At 38.2% G+C, this 20,470-nt stretch overlaps 1 protein-coding gene across 1 annotated transcript in view; it reads left to right on the top strand.

The window, feature by feature from the left end:
* The first annotated feature begins 386 nt into the window (after positions 1 to 386).
* Positions 387 to 20,470, top strand: part of LOC119867100 (ribose-phosphate pyrophosphokinase 1-like) — an 82,322-nt gene continuing 62,238 nt past the window's right edge. The window contains exon 1 of the mRNA XM_038581723.1: positions 387 to 1,517. Coding sequence (XP_038437651.1) covers positions 523 to 1,517 — 995 coding nt within the window. The 5' untranslated portion in view covers positions 387 to 522. The remainder of the gene's footprint in view (positions 1,518 to 20,470) is intronic.

Here is a 20,470-nt window from a genome sequence, read left to right as displayed (position 1 = left end):
CGTTTATCACAGCAATATCCTCAGAAACCTGATTTAAACTCACTGCCTGCCGAAGCTGTCCCTGAATACAACATGCTTCAGGATAAGTGCCCCTTTTCTCTGCATTTTATTAGTAATTACCTTAAATCCATTAGTCATTACCTTAAATCCTCATATAAAATATCATATATTTGAGCATTAAGATTCGCTTTTTCCTAACTTGGATAAAGGCTGGAATGTTGTTTAGCTTCTTTTCCATATTAAGAAAGGGTCTGCTAAGTGAATTAAGAGTCTGAGTAGATATTTTGTGGGTGAGGGGTATTTGAATCATAAAAGAAAATACGTTTCAAGTATCGGAGGCGGGAAGGTAAGATGGCGGCGGGGAGGTAAGATGGCGGCGGGGAGGTAAGATGGCGGCGGGGAGGTAAGATGGCGGCGCAGCAACGCGAGGTGGTTAGCACTGAGTCTCTTGGCCGACTTCAGGTCCCGTCTCAGCAGCAGCGGTGATCGCTGAGCGCAGACTGCCTACGGTAGGCAGCCAAGATGCCGAATATGAAGATCTTCAGCGGCAGCTCCCACCAGGACTTATCCCAGAAAATTGCTGACCGCCTGGGCCTGGAGCTAGGCAAGGTGGTGACCAAGAAATTCAGCAATCAAGAGACCTGCGTGGAGATTGGAGAGGGCGTACGTGGAGAGGATGTCTACATTGTTCAGAGTGGTTGTGGCGAAATCAGTGACAATCTAATGGAGCTTTTGATCATGATTAATGCCTGCAAGATTGCCTCGGCCAGCCGGGTTACCGCGGTCATCCCATGCTTCCCGTATGCCCGGCAGGATAAGAAGGAGAAGAGCCCGGCTCCCATCTCGGCCAAGCTTGTGGCAGATATGCTCAGGGTGGAAGGCGCGGATCGTATTATCACCGTGGACCTGCAGGCTTCTCAGATCCAGGGCTTTTTTGATGTCCCAGTGGACAATTTGTATGCAGCGCCAGCCGTCCTGCAGTGGATACGGGAGAGCGTCTCCGAGTGGAGGGACTGTACTATTGTCTCACCCGACGCTGGAGGAGCTAAGACAGTGGCCTCCATCGCCGACCGGCTGAACGTGCACTTTGCTCCGGTTCACAGAGGACGGAAGAAGGCCGACGAAGTAGACCGCGTGGTGCTGGTGGGAGACGTGAAGGATCGAGTGGCCATCCTGGTGGATGACATGGCCGATACCTGTGGCACGATCTGCCTCGCGGCCGACAAACTCCTCTCAGCTGGAGACTCCAGGGTGTATGCTGTCTTGACTCATGGAATCCTCTCTGGCCCGGCCATCTCTCGCATTAACAGCGCATGCTTTGAAGCAGTCGTGGTCACCAATACCATACCTCAGGAGGATAAGACGAAGCATTGCTCCAAAATACAGGTGATCGACATCTCCGCGATCCTGGCAGAAGCCATCAGGAGAACTCACAACGGGGAATCAGTTTCCTGCCTGTTCAGCCACGTCCCTTTATTTATTTATTTATTTATTTTAATTTTTATTTATTTTATGATAGTCACAGAGAGAGAGAGAGAGAGAGAGAGAGAGAGAGAGAGAGGCAGAGACACAGGCAGAGGGAGAAGCAGGCTCCATGCACCGGGAGCCCGATGTGGGATTCGATCCCGGGTCTCCAGGATCGCGCCCTAGGCCAAAGGCAGGCGCCAAACCGCTGTGCCACCCAGGGATCCCCAGCCACGTCCCTTTACAGTACAGTGAGTGCTGAGGCTTTTTACAAATAAAGTGAACCCCACCCCATTGTTTTCCCCCTTGGTATTTGAGGACAGATTCAGCAGAAGGCCCGGCTTGCTCCCCCGACGCTTTCTACACCCCTCATCAGGGTATATTAGCATTTCTCCTAAATTTAGAGAAAGATTGAGATTAGCTGCTGAGATTCCCCCGCCTGGCCTGCGTCTGCCTTGTCTCATTCTAGCTTGATGCTGTGAGGCTTGAGGCTTTAACGACAGCTGAGCCCGCAGCAAGATTTCAGGCTTTGGAAGGTGTTGTAGAGGGGTGTTTGAATGTTCCCCTGGGGAGGGGAAAGTACACACTACTTAGCATGTGAATACTTCAGGGTTTCCTTGGTTCAGAACTACTAGCAACAAAGCCCTGCCCCCTTTCCCCCTCTACCCCCAACCTGTGACAAGTTCTCCAAAGCCTGCGAAATGAACCCTAGGCAGCCCCAGCCCAGCTCAGGCTGCTCAGTCCTGTAAATCTGGAGCCAGTGGGCAGTTTACAGCCTGAGCAGATCTCTGGAGTAGGGGTGGGGGGTGCCTGGGGGTAGGCAGCACACAGGGCAGTGGATGCTTCTTGGGAGGAAAAAGCCTGATCCTTCATCCCCTCCAGCTTGGGGACTGTGTTGCCTGGATTTTCCTTTGTACCTGTTCCTTTCCATTTGGCTTGACCTTCAGCCATCTTGCCCTTCCCCTGGCCATATGTCCTCTGGGGCACAAATGTTCCTCCTACCACAGTCTTCTGGAAAGCAAACTCAGCTTCCTGCTCCGTAATCTCTCACATCGGCACGGGATTATTTTTTGCCATAGCATAATCTTCCTTAGCCCACTACTGCTGTGGTTATAGGTTTTAGGTGGAGTTGTAGTGCCTTTTGATTAATTTAAATATTTCATCTTTCTGCCATCTATTTGGCCTCTCCAATGACCTGAGATTTCTGTTAAAAAGACTGATGTTACGGTCTCTTGTAGAGGAAACTAATAAAGTGTCTGTGTGTGAAGTCTGAAAAAACAAAACAAAACAAAACACAAGTATCTTTAAGAGTTTTAGGATCAGTTTGAAAATAATTGTATGCTAATTAGACACAATATCTGTACCTAATTTAATCTAATCCATTAGGCAACTCTACGTGTAGTTTGAAATATTATAACTAATTGGACAGAGTAAGGTTGTATTCTTTATAAGTATCTTTTTCTTTATGAGTATCTTTTATTTAAACATTTCATTACTTTGGGAATATGTATTCAATTGTCCCTATTTGTACATTTCAGAGTATTAAGTTATACTGGATTGGCAATTTTTTGTTTAACTGAACTTTTTTTGTAAAGATTTTGATATTTTAAAAAATATATATATGTTCTGTAGCTTAAAATAAAAACAATCCTAGAAACTCATGTAAGAAGAAAACTTGATTCCCTTCACTGACATCTTTGTTTCTATCCCAGTGCTGTGGTGTCTCAGCAAGTAGTCTCAAATATTGCTGACAAACTGATTCAGAACAGCATTTCTATATATTTCTGCACAATTTTTCCTCATTGGTTGGATAATATAAAAATCATCTCAGTGCTTGTCCCCATTTTCTAACAATGCTTTTAAAATATGTATCATTATGAATTTTTCCTTATATAAGGAAGTATTATCTTTGGGAAAGTGACAACGAGTTCATGTAGTATGAGTTAGAAATTGCTATAAGTTTAAAGGAAAGAGACTTTACAACCATTCTAAGTAAAGAAGAAATTATTCTTGTGGCACCTCAAATTATTTCTTATTGTACTGAGATTTTAAATCATTTAAAAATGGTAATGGTCCACTATTATTAAGTCTAGATGAATGTTAATTATTTCATGAGTATTAAAACAATATTACATAGCTATTTCAATTAAATTGTGCATAAAGAAAGTAAAATCCAATGTGCCTTCTGAAAATAGAGTTTGACCCTTAGCTTCAAGGTCAACATTTCTTTTCCTCCTTCACTCTGCCTAGACCATCCCAGCTCTTAAGTGTGGACTACTATTTTACTTTTAATAATGTGCATTTTGTAGTCGAATGTATACACACTATTTCTTAAAATACTCAAGCTTGGCAAGATTTTTATTCCTTATTCATAAATTAAGTCTTTTCTTAATAGATCTTCTTCAGTAAGATTTCTAAGAAGCCCATTTAATTTATAAAGTGCTATGCCAATGTAGTCTCAAAATTTATTTCACATCTGCATGTCTCATTTGTCCTTCATGCACACTCTTGATTAAATATACTTGTGCCAGTTAAAAAGAGAATTTGCTTCATTTGTTTATAACCATTTCTCATGGATCACAAACAAACCACCAGAAGTGGAAGAATTGAAATAATAGTTATAAAAATGAGAAGTTGTTCTATAGATAAACATTTATTCAAGTTTTATTCTGGGTAGCTTATTATTCTCATTTCAATACTTAATGGCTTGGTCAGAAAACTAAATCTTAAAATCAAAGGAAATACTTTGCATCAGCAAATACAAAATGTTAAATTATGCCTTAAAATCTTATCGTTCTAATCTATTGCCTAAGTATTAGGATTCTTTATTCTCTCCATATTTCCAACCCAGTTTTACATAATAAACCTCCACTCAAATTGGGCAAGTGGGAAATGGTCATCCTGTTTTTAAATATAAATCTCAGTACTGGGCAGCCCCAGTGGTGCAGCGGTTTAGTACCGCCTGCAGCCTGGGGTGTGATCCTGGAGACTGGGGATCGAGTCCTGCGTTGGGCTTCCTGTGTGGAGCCTGCTTCTCCCTCTGCCTGTGTCTCTGCCTCTCTCTCTCTCTCTGTGTCTTTATGAATAAATAAATAAATAATCTTAAAAAAATAAAATAATATAAATCTCAGTACTATCTTTGGATATGTAATTAATTCATTATTTCCCCCTTTTAGTTCTCAATTTTGAATATCAGCTATTTTTTTTTTTTACTTATCAGATATAAACAATGTCTAGGAGAATATAGTAAAGATTTTAAGTCTGAGCAACAATTATATATTCTAGTTATGAATGTATTTATCAGAAAGTAAACTTGATAGTTTCTCTCTCTATCATTATAGAGAGCAACACAAAAAATAATCTTCATCTAATATTTCATTCCTAATATGTAAACACAATCATCCATTCACCCAATCACTTATGATACCACCCAATCACTTATGATAGGTTTAGATATCTGAGGAGCCATTTTTGTTTTTTTTTCTATCTCTCTTATTACCTATAGAAAGTCAGAGAGTGAGCCCTATATGCTTTAGAAACACCCTCTTCATTCTATGTCTGCCTATATAATTTGGTCCAGGATATTACATACATATATTGCAGCTATCAGAGCTGCCTCCCAAATGGTATCTGTGCTTCCAATTTCTTTTAATCTCCACATCAGTCTTTAATTTTTCATCATTAACCAAATTTTCTAATTTTTTAAAAAAGCACATATTGTTAAAATGTCTATACTATTCAAAGCAATCTACATATTTCATGCAATCCCTTTCAAAATACTAACAACCCTTTTCACAGTGCTAGAAAAAACAATCCTAAAATGTGTATGGAACCATAAAAGACTTTGAATAGCCAAAGCAATCTTGAAAAGAAAGGCAAAGCTGGAGGCATCACAATTCCAGATTTCAAGTTTTATTACAAAGCTGAAGTGATCAAACAATATGGCACTGTCACAAAAACAGACCCATAGATCAATGGAAGAGAATAGAAAACCCAGAAATAGACCCATAACTATATCAACTAATCTTTGACAAAGCAGCAAGGAATATCCAATGGGGAAATGACAGTCTCTTCAACAAATGGTGTTGGGAAAACTGCACAGCAACAAGCAAAGGAATGAAAATGGCCTACTTTCTTACACCATACACAAAAATTCATAACTGATGGAAGAACTAAATATGAAACAGGAAACCATCAAAATCCTAGAGGAGAACACAGGCAGCAATCTCTTTTATCTTGGCCACAGCAACTTCTTGCTAGACACATTGCTGGAAGCAAGGGAAACAAAAGCAAAAATGAACTATCACTACTGTATCAAGATAAAAAACTTTTGTGGAGGGAAGGAAACAATCAACAAAAACAAAAGGCAACCTTCAAAATGGCAGATATTTGCAAATGGCACATCTGATAAAGGGCTAGAATCCAAAATCTACAAAGAATTTATCAAACTCAACACCCAGAAAACCAATAACCCAGTTAAGAAATGGGCAGAGGACATGAATTGGCATTTTTTCCAAAGGAGTCATCCAAATGGCCAACAGTACATGAATAGATGCCCAACGTCACTCATCATCAGGTGAATAAAAATTAGAACTACAATGAGGTATCACCTTACACCTGTCAGAATGGCTAAAATTAACAACACAGGAAACAACAGATATTGGGGAAGATGCAGAGAAAGGAGAACCCTCTTACACTGGTGGTGGGAATGCAAATTGGGGTAGCCACTCTGGAAAAAAGTGTGGAGGTTCCTCTAAAAGTTAAAAATAGAATTACCTTATGACCCACAATTATACTACCATGTATTTACCCAGAGGATACAAAAGTACAGATTTGAAAGGGTACATAAACCCCAATGTTATAGTAGCATTATCAATAATAGCCAATTATGGAAAGAGCTCAAATGTCCATTGACTGATGAGTGGATAAAGAAGAGGTGAGTGTGTGTGTATATATATATATATAATATTATATATATTAGAATAGAATATTACTCAACCACATATTATATATATATTAGAATATTACTCAACCATGAAAAAGAATGAAATCTTGACATTTGCAAGGACATGGATAGAACATGATTGTATTATGCTAAATGAAAAAAGTCAGTGAAAGACAGATACCATATGCTTTCACTCATATGTGGAATTTAAGAAACATGACATAGGGAGAAAAAAGGAGAGAGACAAACCATAAAAAAGATTCTTAACTATAGCGAATGAACTGAGGATTGCTGGAGGTGAGGTGGGCTGAGGGATGAGTTAAATGGGTGATGGGTATTAAGGAGGGTAGTTGTGATGAGCCTTGGATGTAATATGGAAGTGATGAATCAGTATTCTATTCCTGGAACTAATAATATGCTATATTTTAACTAACTGGAATTTAAATAAAAACTTGAAAGAAACAAAAAGCATATGTTGTATTGTTGAATAATGTTTGCATACAAGATAATATCTAGAGTTATAAGCATTCCATGCAAAAAAACGTTATTTTCTGATTTCCATCAACTTAGTCCAAATCCATCTGTTACCACAGCATCCATCCATCATCTTTTCCAACTATAACTGACTCTTGAACACATGAGTTTCCATCATCTTTTCCAACTATAACTGACTCTTGAACACATGAGTTTGTATTGTGCGGGTCCATTTATATGCAGATATGTTTTGATCAATACAGTAGCATGAATGTATTTTCTCTTCTTTATGATTTTTTAATAGTGTTTTCTTTTCTCTACCTTATTTTATTATAAAAATATATTTTATAATACAAACAACATGCAAACTATGTGTTAATCAACTGTTTATGCTATTGGTGAAGATTCTGGTCAACAATAGACTATTAGTAATTACATTTGGGGGGATTCAAAAATTATATGCATTTCTGGGGAGACCGGATGGCTCAGTCAGTTAAGCATTCACCTTTTGGTGGTTTAGGATCAGGTCACAATATCATGGGTTGTGGGATTAAGCTCTACATCAGGATCCTGATTTGTGGGGAGTTTGCTTGAAAGATTTAATCCCTCTGCCCTTCCCCTTGCTCATGCACTCTCTTTGTTTTTCTCTAAAAGTAAATAAATCTTTAAAAAATACTATATGCAGGTTTCTGACCTCACGGAAAGTCTGTGCCCCTTGTCCCTGCATCATTCAAGGGTTAATTGTACATACTTTATATTCTTGTCACACTGGCCCTACTCTTCACTGGAAATAGCATTGTATTTCATTGAATTATACAGGTATACACATATATAATTCACATATATAGTTTGTGATATATACAATTTCTTCTTGCCTCTGTCTGGGTTGTTTTTTCACCTTTCTTTTCCTAAAATGTTCAATATTTTAGAGTATGCCTCATGTCCAACCAGTTTCTATTAAAAACTCATAACCCCTCTCACTCAGTTTAGGCTAAGTAATAATTACTCTGAATTTCCCAAGCATACTATACCTATATTATAACACTCCTGACATATTTGCCAATTTATTCATGAATTTTCTTGACTTTACTGAGATCTTAATTGATAACATGCCTTGAGGAACTTCTAATACAAAGGTAATCAATAAATGGTGAATGCATGAATATGAAAGTGCCCATTCTATTAAAAACAACCAACATGATTTGAAAAATGATAATGATTTTATAAAGAAACAAAATCAGTGAGTTTTTGAAAATTTTCAATGAAAAATCAATGAATTTTTAAAAATTTTCCTTAAGAAAAAGCATAGCACAGTACTAACCCTTTAAATAATGATAATATAATCAGAATCAAAACTTTATTAAATAATTATTTAGATTAAAATGAAAGGATATCTCTAATAACCCTAAGCTTTTCAGTGTTGGAGTTTAAAAGATCATAATCAAGTAATTATAAATATCCCATGTATATCTAGGTAATTATTTGTCTTTTGAATATCAAAGTAACAAACTCATGTTCCTTTTTAAAATATTGAACATTTCTAACCATCTAGAAAATAAATCTTCCATAATCTGTCATCTACATTTAACTGATGCTAGATTTCATTTAGTTGCTTTTCTCCTTATTTTTGTATTAAATTATATTCAATATAATTTTAGTAAGTTGTTTTTGATGTTAAGAAATTATAAGATCAAAACACTGTGACCAACATTATTAAATATGAATATATTACAAGTTCATTATTTTATCAATGATCATATATGATTATTGGACAGGTCGATTGCATTAGCTGTATATAGGTGAAATAAAAGCTTCTTATTCCTAATAGGATATAATTCTATCTTCTAAAGTTTTTAATAACATAAATGCAATAGTAATGAACATTTTCCTACAAGTTTTATTAGTTCTTTTTTTTAAAGATTTTATTTATTTATTCATGAGAGACACAGAGAGAGGCAGAAATGGGAGAAGCAGGTTCCATGCAGAGAGCCCAACGTGGGACTCGATCCCAAGACTCACACCCTACACCAAAGGCAGATGCTCAACTGCTGAGCCATCCATTCTCACTGGTGTGAGGTGGTATCTCATTGTGGTTTTGATTTGTATTTCCCTGATGGCAAGTGATACGGAACATTTTCTCATGTGCTTGTTGGCCATGTGTATGTCTTTGGTGAAATTTCTGTTCTTGTCTTCTGCCCGTTTCATGAGTGGATTGTTTGTTTCTTGGGTGTTGAGTTTAATAAATTCTCTGTAGATCTTAGATACTAGCCCTTTATCTGATATGTAAATATCTTTTCCCATTCTGTAGGTTGTCTTTGAGTTTTGTTGACTGTTTCTTTTGCTGTCCAGAAGCTTTCTATCTTGATGAAGTCCCAATAGTTCATTTTTGCTTTTGTTTCCTTTGCCTTCATAGGTATATCTTGCAAGAAGTTGCTGTGGCCAAGATCAAAAAGGGTGTTGCCTGTGTTCTCCTCTGGGATTTTGATGGTTTCTTGTCTCACATTAAGATCTTTCATCCATTTTGAGTTCATCTTTGTGTCTGGTGTAAGAGAATGGTCTAGTTTCATTCTTCTGCACAAGGCTGTCCAATTTTCCTAGCACCATTTATTGAAGAGACTGTCCTTTTTCCAGGGGACAGTCTTTCCTGCTTTGTTGAATATTAGTTGACCATAGAGTTGAAGGCCCATTTCTGGGTTCTCTATTCTGTTGCATTGATCTATGTGTCTGTTTTTGTGCCAGTACCACACTGTCTTGATGATCACAGCTTTGTAGTACAACCTGAAATCCGACATTTTGATGCCCCGGCTCTGGTTTTCTTTTTTCAATATTCCCCTGGCTATTTGGGGTCTTTTCTGATTCCACACAAATCTTAAGATGATTTGTTCTACCTCTCTGAAGAAAGTATGTGGTATTTTGATAGGGATTGCACTGAATGTGTAAATTGTGCTGAGTAGCATTGACATTTTCACAATATTAATTCTTCCAGTCCATGAGCATGGAATATTTTTCATCTCTTTGTGTCTTACTCAATTTTTTTCAGGAGTGTTCTATAGTTTTTAGGGTATAGATCCTTTACCTCTTTGGTTAGGTTTATTCCTAGGTATCTTCTGCTTTTGGGTACAATTATAAATAGGATTGACTCCTTAATTTCTCTTTCTTCAGTCTCATTGTTAGTGTATAGAAATTCCACTGACTTCTGGGCATTGATTTTGTATCCTGCCACACTGTCAAATTGCTGTATGAGTTCTAGCAATTTTGGGGTGGAGGCTTTTGGGTTTTCTAAGTACAGTATCATGTCATCTGCCAAGAGGGAGAGTTTGACTTCTTCTTTGCTAATTTGAATGCCTTTTATTTCTTTTTGTTGCCTGATTGCTGAGGCTAGGACTTCTAGTACTATGTTGAATAGCAGTGGTGAGAGTGGACATCCTTGTCGTGTTCCTGATCTTAGGGGAAAGGCTCCCAGTGATTCCCCATTGAGAATATTTGCTGTGGGCTTTTTGTAGATTGCTTTCATGATGCTGAGGAATGTTCCCTCTATCCCTACACTCTGAAGAGTTTTGATCAGGAATGGATGATGTATTTTGTCAAATGCTTTCCCTGCATCTATTGAGAGGATCATATAGTTCTTGTTTTTTCTCTTGTTATGATCTATCACGTTGATTGCTTTACGAGTGTTGAACTAGCCTTGCATCCCAGGGATAAATCCCACTTGGTCATGGTGAATAATCCTCTTAATGTACTGTTGGATCCTATTGGCTAGTATCATGTTGAGAATGTTTGCATCTGTGTTCATCAGGGATATTGGTCTGTAATTCTCCTTTTTGGTGGGGTCTTTGTCTGGTTTGGGAATTAAGGTGATGCAGTCCTCATAAAATGAGTTTGGAAGTATTCCATCCCTTTTTATCTTTTGGAACAGCTTTAGTAGAATAGGTATTGCTTCCTCTTTAAACGTTTGATAGAATTCTCCTGGGAAGCCATCTGGCCCTGCACTTTTGTGTCTTGGGAGGTTTTTGATGACTGCTTCAATTTCCTCCCTGGTTATTGGCCTGTTCAGGTTTTCTATTTCTTCCTGTTCCAGTTTTGGTAGTTTGTGGTTTTCCAGAAATGTGCCCATTTCTTCTAGATTGCCAAATTTATTGCCAAATAGCTGCTCATAATATATTTTTAAAACTGTTTGTATTTCCTTGGTAATGGTTGTGATCTCTCCTTTTTCATTCATAATTTTATTAATTTGAGTCTTCTCTCTCTTCTTTTTAATAAGGCTGGCTAATGGTTTATCTATCGTATTAATTCTTTCAAAGAACCAACTCCAGGTTTGGTGATTTTTTCCACAGTTCTTCTGGGCTCTATTTCATTGAGTCCTGCTCAGATCTTTATTAACTCTTTTCTTCTGCTTGGTATAGGTTTTATTTGCTCTCATTTCTCCAGTTCCTTTAGGTGCAAGGTTAGCTTGTGTATTTGAGTTTTTCCAATTTTTTGAGGGATGCTTGTATTGCAATGTGTTTCCCTCTTAGGACTGCTTTGGCTGTATCTCAAAGATCTTGAATGGTTGTATCTTCATTTTCATTAATTTCCATGAATCTTTGTAATCCTTCTCTAATTTCCTGGGTGACCCTTTCATCTTTTAGCAGGATGCTCTTTAATCTCCATGTGTTTGAGTTTCTTCCAAATTTCTCCTTGTTATTGAGTTCAAGTTTCAAAGCATTATGGATTGAAAATATGCAGGGGACAATCCCAATCTTTTGGTATTGGTTGAGACCTGATTTGTGACGCAGTATGTGGTCTATTCTGGGGAAAGTTCCATGTGCACTTGAGAAGAATGTGCATTCATTTGGGTTCGGATGTAAAGTTCTGTAAATATCTGTGAAATCCATCTGGTCCAGTGTATCATTTAAAGCTCTTGTTTCTTTGGAGATGTTGTGCTTAGAAAATATGTCATTTGCAGAAAGTGCCGTGTTGAAGTCTCCCAGCAGTAGTGTATTATTATCTAAGTATGTCTTTACACTATGTTATTCATTGATATACTTGGTAGCTCCCACATTAGGGGCATAAATATTCATGATTATTAGGTCCTCTTGTTGGATAGATCCTTTAGGAATGATATAGTGTCTCTCTTCATCACTTACTACAGTCTATGGGATAAACTTTAATTTTTCTGATATGAAGATTGCTACCCCTGCTTTCTTTTGAGGACCATTTGAATGGTAATGGTTCTCCAACCTTTCATTTTCAGGCTGTAGGTGTCCTTAGGTCTAAAATGAGTCTCTTAAAAAAAAAAAAAAAAAAAAAAAAAAGAGTTTCTCGTAGACAGCAAATAGATGGGTTTTGCTTTTTTATCCAGTCTGAAACCCTGCATCTTTTGATGGGATCATTTAGCCCATTCACATTCAGAGTTACTATTGAATGATGTGCATTTAGTGTCATTGTAATACTTATTCAGTCCCTGTTTTAGTGGATTATTTTTTTGGGATTCCTTTTTCTTTTACAGAGTCCCCCTTAGTATTTCTTGCAGAGCGGGTTTGGTGGTCACATATTCTTTCAGTTTCTGTCTATCTTAGAAGCTCTTTATCTCTCCTATTCTGAATGAGAGCCTTGCTGGATAAAGTATTCTTGGCTCCATGTTCTTCTCATTTAGTACCCTGAATATATCCTTAGCCATTTCTGGCCTGCCAGGTTTCTGTGGAGAGGTCTGCTGTTAATATAATATTTCTCCCCATATAAGCTAGGGATCTTTTGTCTCTTGCTGCTTTAAGGATTTTCTCTTTATCTTTGGAATTTGCAAGTTTTACTACTAAATGTTGAGGTGTTTAATGGTTTTTATTGATTTGAGGGGGGAACTCTCTATCTCTTGGATCTGAATGCCTGTTTCCCTCCCCCAATTAGGGAAGTTCTCAGCTATGATTTGTTCAAATATGCTTTCTGGCCCTCTGTCCCTGTTGGCGACCTCTAGAACCCCAGTTATACATAGATTTTTCCTTTTGAGGCTGTCATTTATTTCCCTTAACTTTTCCTCATGGTCTTTTCATTGTTTTTATCTTTTTTTCTTCAGCTTCCTACCATGCCATCAACTTGTCTTCTTTGTCACTCACTCTTTCTTCCACCTCATTAACCCTTGTCATTAGGACCTCCAGTTTGGATTGCATTTCATTTAATTGATGTTTAATTTCAGCCTGATTGGATTTAAATTCTGTAGTCATGAAGTCTCTTGATTCCTTTATGCTTTTTTCCAGAGCCACCAGCAGGTTTATAATTGTGCTTCTGAAATGGCTGTCTGACATTGAATTGTAATCCAAATTCTGTATTTCTGTGCTAGAGAGTACTGTTTCTGATTCTTTCTTTTGTGGTGAGTTCTTCTTTCTAGTCATTTTGCTCAGTGCAGAGTGGCTGTATGAGTGGGTTGCGTCAAGAATATCAACCATGACCTAAGTAAATTTCACCCTAGATGATTCTGCTGAGGTCAGAGACCAGAAACTGAAAACAAAGATCAGAACAAAATAAAACAAAAGGACCACTAAAGTGAAAAACAAATTTTAAAACAAAGTAGTAAAAAATAAAAGGCCAGGAATCCTAAAGGAGAGGAAAAAAAAAAAAAAGGAAAGGAAAGGAAAAGAAAAGAAAAAAGAAAAAAAAAAGAAGATAAAAAAACAACAACAGGGGACTGGGAGATGGTGGTGGTGACGAAGTTAGTTGTAGTGGAGGGAGAATATAATCTACCTGAGGGGTCCTAGAGGTTGATTCTCTTGTTTCTGAGTATATTAAGTTCTGTATGTTAGCAGATGCTCAGTCCCAAATTTATATAAACCAGCAATAATTGTAGAGGGTCCCAACATTGATCACCAAAACATTAATGAGATAAAAGAGAGGGGCAGAATGAGAATGATGAATCTCACAGAATGAACCAGCACGGCATACCACTTGGTCCCGGGTGCATGGTGGTCATGTCTTAGAAGGTATTAACTTCCACCATTATAGAACAAAATGAGGCAGAGAAAACAAAAAACACAAAACAAAACAAAACAAAAATATCTTGTATATCTCCCAAACTTAAGTTGAGTATGTTGAAGGGAATCAAGAAGTGGAAAATATATCTAGGACCTGTAATTGTAGAAATATGAAGGTAAAAAAGGAAGCATCTTAAAAATGAAGAGGTGGTAAAATATTATAGTTATGGTGGGAAAAGAGAAAAAAAAATTGGAAATCTACAGTCTGATATAAAAACGTGTTGTAATGGAAAAAGGAAGAAAAAAAAGGAGGGGTACCCTCTAATTCTATATATTGTAAATCCCTCGACATCCCCTTGAGCTTTCCCGCGCTGCTCAGTCAAGAACTTGCTCTTCCCCTGTCCTTCCAGCTGGTGTTTGGGGGAGGGGCCTGTTGTGCTGACTCTCAGGTGTGTGCACCTGGGGAGATCCTGCCCTCTGCCAGGTGCAAGGCTCAGTGGGAGCTGTTGACCCCGTGAGACCTCTGTCCCCCGGGGGGCCCCCGCCTCTCCCAAGTGCAAGGTGAAACAAAGAGGAACACCACCACTGGCAGTGGCCAGGTCCCCAGCCCTGGGGTCAGCTCCCCCAGTAACCTCCACAGCTCCCAGTCCGCACTGGCCTAGGTGCTCCTGGGTGGGGGCGCTTACCTGCACAGCTAGGGGCGCCCGGCGGCAGGAGCGTCCTCGCTGTCCCGTGCCCTCCCCGCCTCCGCCTGTCCGGGGGGACCGCAGGGTGGGGGCTGTGTCCCTCAGCGCTGTGGGATCCGGGGCCTGCACTGCTAGAATCACGCTCCTGGGGCACAGCTCCTGAAGGAAGCAGGGCGCTGCCCCCCTCCCCCCCCCCGCCCAGAGCCCTCACCTGACCCACCGGCTTCTCCTGAGGCCCCACCAGGTGAGCTCCAGCCCTTGACCTAGATCGGCCGCGGTGTGGGTGCGCTCTCCCCGGCGCCCTCCTCTCCCAGTGACCCCGGGAGACTGGAGGTGTCCTGCCCCCTCCTGCGCTTCTGCCAGATTTCCCGGCTGAGCACTTTCCCTCGGGGAAGAATCTGAGCAGATTTCTAAAATTCTCGGGTCTCCAGGGTGAGGCTCTCCTGTCCCAAGGCTCCCGCCGCCCGCCTGAGCCAGGCTCCTCTTGGGGCCCCTTCCCTACTCGATTTTTTAAAAAAAATTTTCCACCTTCCTACCTTGTTAGAAGCTAAAACCCTTCTCTCTGTAGCGTCTGGCTGTCCTCTCTTTAAATCTCAGGTCGGGGGATCCCTGGGTGGCGCAGCGGTTTGGCGCCTGCCTTTGGCCCAGGGCGCGATCCTGGAGACCCGGGATCGAATCCCACGTCGGGCTCCCAGTGCATGGAGCCTGCTTCTCCCTCTGCCTATGTCTCTGCCTCTCTCTCTCTCTCTCTCTCTCTGTGACTATCATAAATAAATAAAAATTAAAAAAAAATAAATCTCAGGTCGGATTCCTAGGTGTTCAGGATGGTTTGGAAGTTATCCGGGGGAGTGGGTGGGGCCGGGTGAGGTGAGGACCCTGCTCCTCCACCATGTGGCCCTCCCCCTCTCAATAAATGTGTGCCTGATGGCTCCACCCACCAGCCAATCATCCCTTGTCTCTCTCCTCCTCAGGACTCTCTGTTCCCTGAGGCACAATAATATTAAAATTAGGCCAGTTAATAACTCCACAATGGCCTTTAATTATCAAGTAGGGGAAGTGTTGCATGTCTCTCCCTTTAAGTCAAAAGCTAGAGATGATTGAGCTTAGTGAGAAAGGCATGCTAAAAGCTGTGATAGGCTGAAAGCTAACCTCCTGCACAGAACAGATAGCCAAGTTGTGAATGGAAAGGAAGAGTTTTTGAAGAAAATGCAAAGTGCTAAATGATAAGAAAGTGAGGCAGCCTCTTTACTGATACGGGGAATGTTTTGGTGGTCTGGATAGAAGATCAATCCAGTCATAACATCCCTTACATCAAAGCCTAGTCCAGAGCAAAGCCCTAACTCTCTTCAGTTGTGAAGGCTGAGAGAGCTGAGGAAGCTGCAGAAGGAAAGTCTGAGGCTAGCACAGGTTGGTTCATGAGTTTTAAGGAAAGAAGCCATCTGTATTACATAAATGTGCAAGGTGAAGAAGCAAGTATTGATGTGGAAGTTACATCAAGTTCTCCAAAACATCCAGTGAAGACCATTAATGAAGATGGTCACACTAAACAACAGATTTTAAATGTTAATGAAATACTTTCATATTGGAAGATGCCCCCTTGTACTTCCAAAGCTAGAGAAGAAGCTTCAAAGATTTCTGGTTCAAAGCTTCAAAAGATAGACTGACTCTCTTGTTTGGGGTTAATGCAGCTGGTGGACTTGAAGCCAATGCTCATTTGCCATTTGAAAATCCTGGGGTCCTTAAGAATTATGCTAAATCTACTCAGCATGTGTTCTATGAATGGAACAATAAAGCCTGGGTGACAGCACATCTCTTTACAACATGGCTTACTGGCTATTTCAATCCCACTGTTGAGACCTACTGCTCAGGAAAAAAAATAAAAAATAAAAAAGATTCCCTTCAACATATTATTGCTCATTGATAATGCCCTTGGTTACCCAAGAACTCTGATAAAAGATAATACAACAGGATAACTTTGTTTTCATGGCTGCTACCAAAATATTCATTCTGTAGTCTTGGGTCAAACAGTAATTTTGACTTTCAAGTCTTATTATTTAATAAATACATTTTGTTAGGCTGTAACTGCCAGAGATAGAAATTATTCTGATAGATCTGGGCAAAGTAAATTGAAAACCCGGAAAAAAATTCACCATTCTAGATGGCATTAAGAAAATTTGTGATTCATGTAAAGAGGTTAAAATATCAATATTGACAGAAATTTAGAAGTTAACTTCAGCCTTCTTGGTTGACTTTGAGGTGTTCATGACTCCAGTGGAGGAACCAACTGGATATTTGGTAGATACAGCAAGAGAACTAGAATTAGAGGTAGTGTCTGAAGATGTGACTGCACTGCTGCAATCTCATGATAAAACCGGAATGGATGAGGAGTTGCTTCTTCTGGATGAGCAAAGAAAGTGGTTTCTTTAAATGGAGTATACCCCTGGTGAAGATGCTGCAGAGATTGTTGAAATGACAATAAAGGATTTAGGATGGTATACAAATAGGTTAACAAAGCAGCAGGAGGATTTGAGAGCAGACTCCAGTTTTCAAAGAAGTTTTACTGTGGGTAAAATGCTATCAAAGAGAATCACTTGCCACAGAGAGATTGTGAAGGGAAGAGTAGGTCGATGCATCAGACTTCATTATAGTCCCTTTATGAAAAATTGCCACCATGATCCCAATCTTTAGCATCTACCACCCTGATCATTCAGCAGCCATCAACATGAAAATAAAGTATTTTTAAAATTAAGGTACATATATATTTTTAGACCTAATGCTATAGCACACTAAATAACTACCATATAGTGTTAACATATCTTTTATATTTACTGGGAAAGCAAAAAAATTATTTGTTTGACTCAGGTTACTGTGATATTAGCATTATTGCAGTGGTCTGGAACCAAATCTGCAATATCTTCAAAGCATGCCTTTAGTGTTATGTATATTTACATGGATAAACAAAATGTGGTGTGTATATACACATATAAGTATATGTGTATGTGTGCATTTATATGTATATATACATGTACTAGAATATTATTTAGTTTTTAAAAGGAAGGGATTCTTGTAACATGGTACAACATGCATAAACATTGAGGACATTAGATTTCATTAATTTTTTAAATTGAAGCTTAATTAACATACAGTATAATTAGTTTGATTAGTTTCACATGTACAATATAATGATTCAACTAGTCTATACATTGCTTGGTGCTAATCAAAATAAGTGTGCTCTTGATTAATTTATTTGATTTAATTTACTTTTAATGACTTAACATTTTTCATTTTTAATGTTTCAGTAGGAAAATAGGAAATGTTATTTGATTAATAAAAGTATTATAACCAATTATTTGATAAGCTATCTATTTATTTTTATGGAGAACATTGCATATGACAGTTGATTGAAATATTATTTGTTAGAAATTTCAAAAATTAGATTTTGTGACATCAGTTGTAGAATCTGTATGTAGAGGCAGCCAGTTTTGTATGGTCCTAAAAGCTATATTGACATCAGGGCCCCCAGGATCACTTGTCACTTTCTAGAGCAGCTAAAATTTTGGCTTCCACCAGCCTATTCTTTAATCATGAACCTGGTCTAGGTTTGACTTCAAGGAGGGAGAGTAGAGTTCCCCAATATTTAATTTAGCCATGTGTTAGATTTATATTCATGTCTAAGTTTCAAAATGTTTAGAGAGATAAAAATTGTAACAGTACATTTTTAAACCTTCTGTTCAAATATCTATATTGTTTTATACAAAGGTAATTTCACAAATACTTTCCTCAAGCAGTCTCTAATCAGACCTAGTTCTTGGGCTCTGACAGGGAAATAACTCACTATACTATTTTTCTAGGCTAATGATATTGGTACGCATAGGTCATTTTGGTTTACAAGTCCGAATGAATTTCAGTTTCCTGATAAATAAGAATCCTTGTAAATAACCGAAGAATATGCTCTCTCAACTACTGTTATTTACACCTTGCTAGCCTAAGAAAAATAATATTGCCATTTTTATGGATTCATTAAACTAGTGGGGGGTTGCTATATTCTTCATAACTTTCCATTGAAATGAGAGCCTATATACATATTAATCTTAAAAAAGGCTAGAATTCTCTATACATCATTATTTATTCAAACACTAGATTGGAAAAAAGTTACCCCTCAAGGACCATAAGCTACAGCCTAATATTTGCTCTAAAAAGCAGAGCAGAACAAAACAACTATCAGAGCAAAATAAAAACTGTTAGTTTTCAGAAGCTGTAGGATCTGTGAGTCAGGAATACATCTGAAAAGTAAACAAAGAAATCCAGTGCTATTTCTGAGGATTAATATTAATTTGTTGCATATTATGACTGAGAAAATAATTTTAAATATCAAGTAATATATTCAAAATTGAAAAACATTTAGTAATGACTTTAATTTGCAATGAAGAAGAAATAAATGACTAGAGGCCAAATGTGACAAATCTAATAACTGTATAATATCCAGAGAATTGGAGGAATGTTAATTAAAGTAGATTTTCCCTTCAAAGATTTTATAGATATATTTTATCTCTATAATTTGTTGTCTTTTTTTATTTGTATTAGTTTAACATATGAGTTAAATTTTAGTTTATTATAAACATGACTGTTTTTCTCACTCTTCCTCAGAGAATTGATTCATGAAAAATTATTGGTAAAGCTAACATCATAATGTTCCTCTTGTGTTAATTCTTGAAAATTTATGTCAAAAGTATTACTTTACTATAATAGAAAATATTTGCATTGAAATAGATAATTCAAGATGTATACATTTGAATGGAGATACGTTGTGAGATTAAGCCCTTATTTTAATAGTATTAATTTGGTTGGGAAAAAAACTAGACTTGTTAGAATATATTTGTTATGAAAAAATATTAGGTTCATATTGAGTCACCACAAAAAAATCTCAGATTATTTAACAGGATGTTTTATGTCACAAATCACACGGAATAACTCAAGAAGTGAAATTTATTGCTTCAATGAGTCAAGAGATTTAGCTTCACTTAATCTCCATCTAGTAGCTTAAAAGATGTCTGCCTTTTTTGATCAGCTTTATGTCACATCTCATGATACCCAGCTAAGGTCTCTTCAGTGTGTTACCTGAGTGACGACAGCAGTTTCACACTCAACATTCTTTCATGTAATCCATTAGCTGGAGGCAAGAGCTTGGTCTAACTGCAACACCAGTGGCATACGTGCATCTCCTGAAAACTCCAATAAAAAATCTTCCCTGTTTTTCCAGGACAGGAAATATGTAATATGTTGATGGACCTAAGACAATCATGGTACATTCTTGGAGCTGAAAATAGAATAATTTTCATGGTAATAACATGTATAAAGATGAGAGAGGCACAAATCCCCACCCCCCCAAAAAAAAAAACCCCGCAACAATAGGGTCATGTGGGTGAGAGAAGAGGAAAAGGGAGAGAGCCAGGGAACACATGTCCATGACAAGCAATAGTAGTAATATTAGTGGGACTGGTAGATTTGAACAAATGCAAGCAATATGATAAAAATGCAACTATAATTTTGTCTCTCCCCGCCCCTCAGTTAGGGAAATATTTTTCTTCTACCACTAAATGACAACTCTGGGAAGCCTCATAATTTTTCTGTCACTTGTAGATAATAAAGAATCCCAGGGCTATCTTATGAAAAAAATGAAGTCTTGATTTCAAAAGGAGATTATTGGATCCAATGTACTTAATCCAGTTTTTCTTCAAAAGCAAGTCTTTCCCAACACCTCCTTTCTATCTAGGTTGCTGGTGGACTGCTTGACTTTTTGGAAGGTATGTGGCTGGCTTCCTTTGTCCCATACTCACCCATTTGCTCAATGCCATGACTGATCCATCCCTCCAGTGTTGAAGTACCTGAAGGGAGCAAAGGGAATGTTCTCACGTAACTGAAACTATCTTAAGATGGCTTTGGCTCTTTGGCAAATATTT

This window comes from Canis lupus, chromosome 31, assembly GCF_011100685.1.
Source record: "Canis lupus familiaris isolate Mischka breed German Shepherd chromosome 31, alternate assembly UU_Cfam_GSD_1.0, whole genome shotgun sequence".
In the NCBI taxonomy this organism is placed as follows: domain Eukaryota; kingdom Metazoa; phylum Chordata; class Mammalia; order Carnivora; family Canidae; genus Canis; species Canis lupus.
This window is presented reverse-complemented; position numbering and strand designations above follow the sequence as displayed.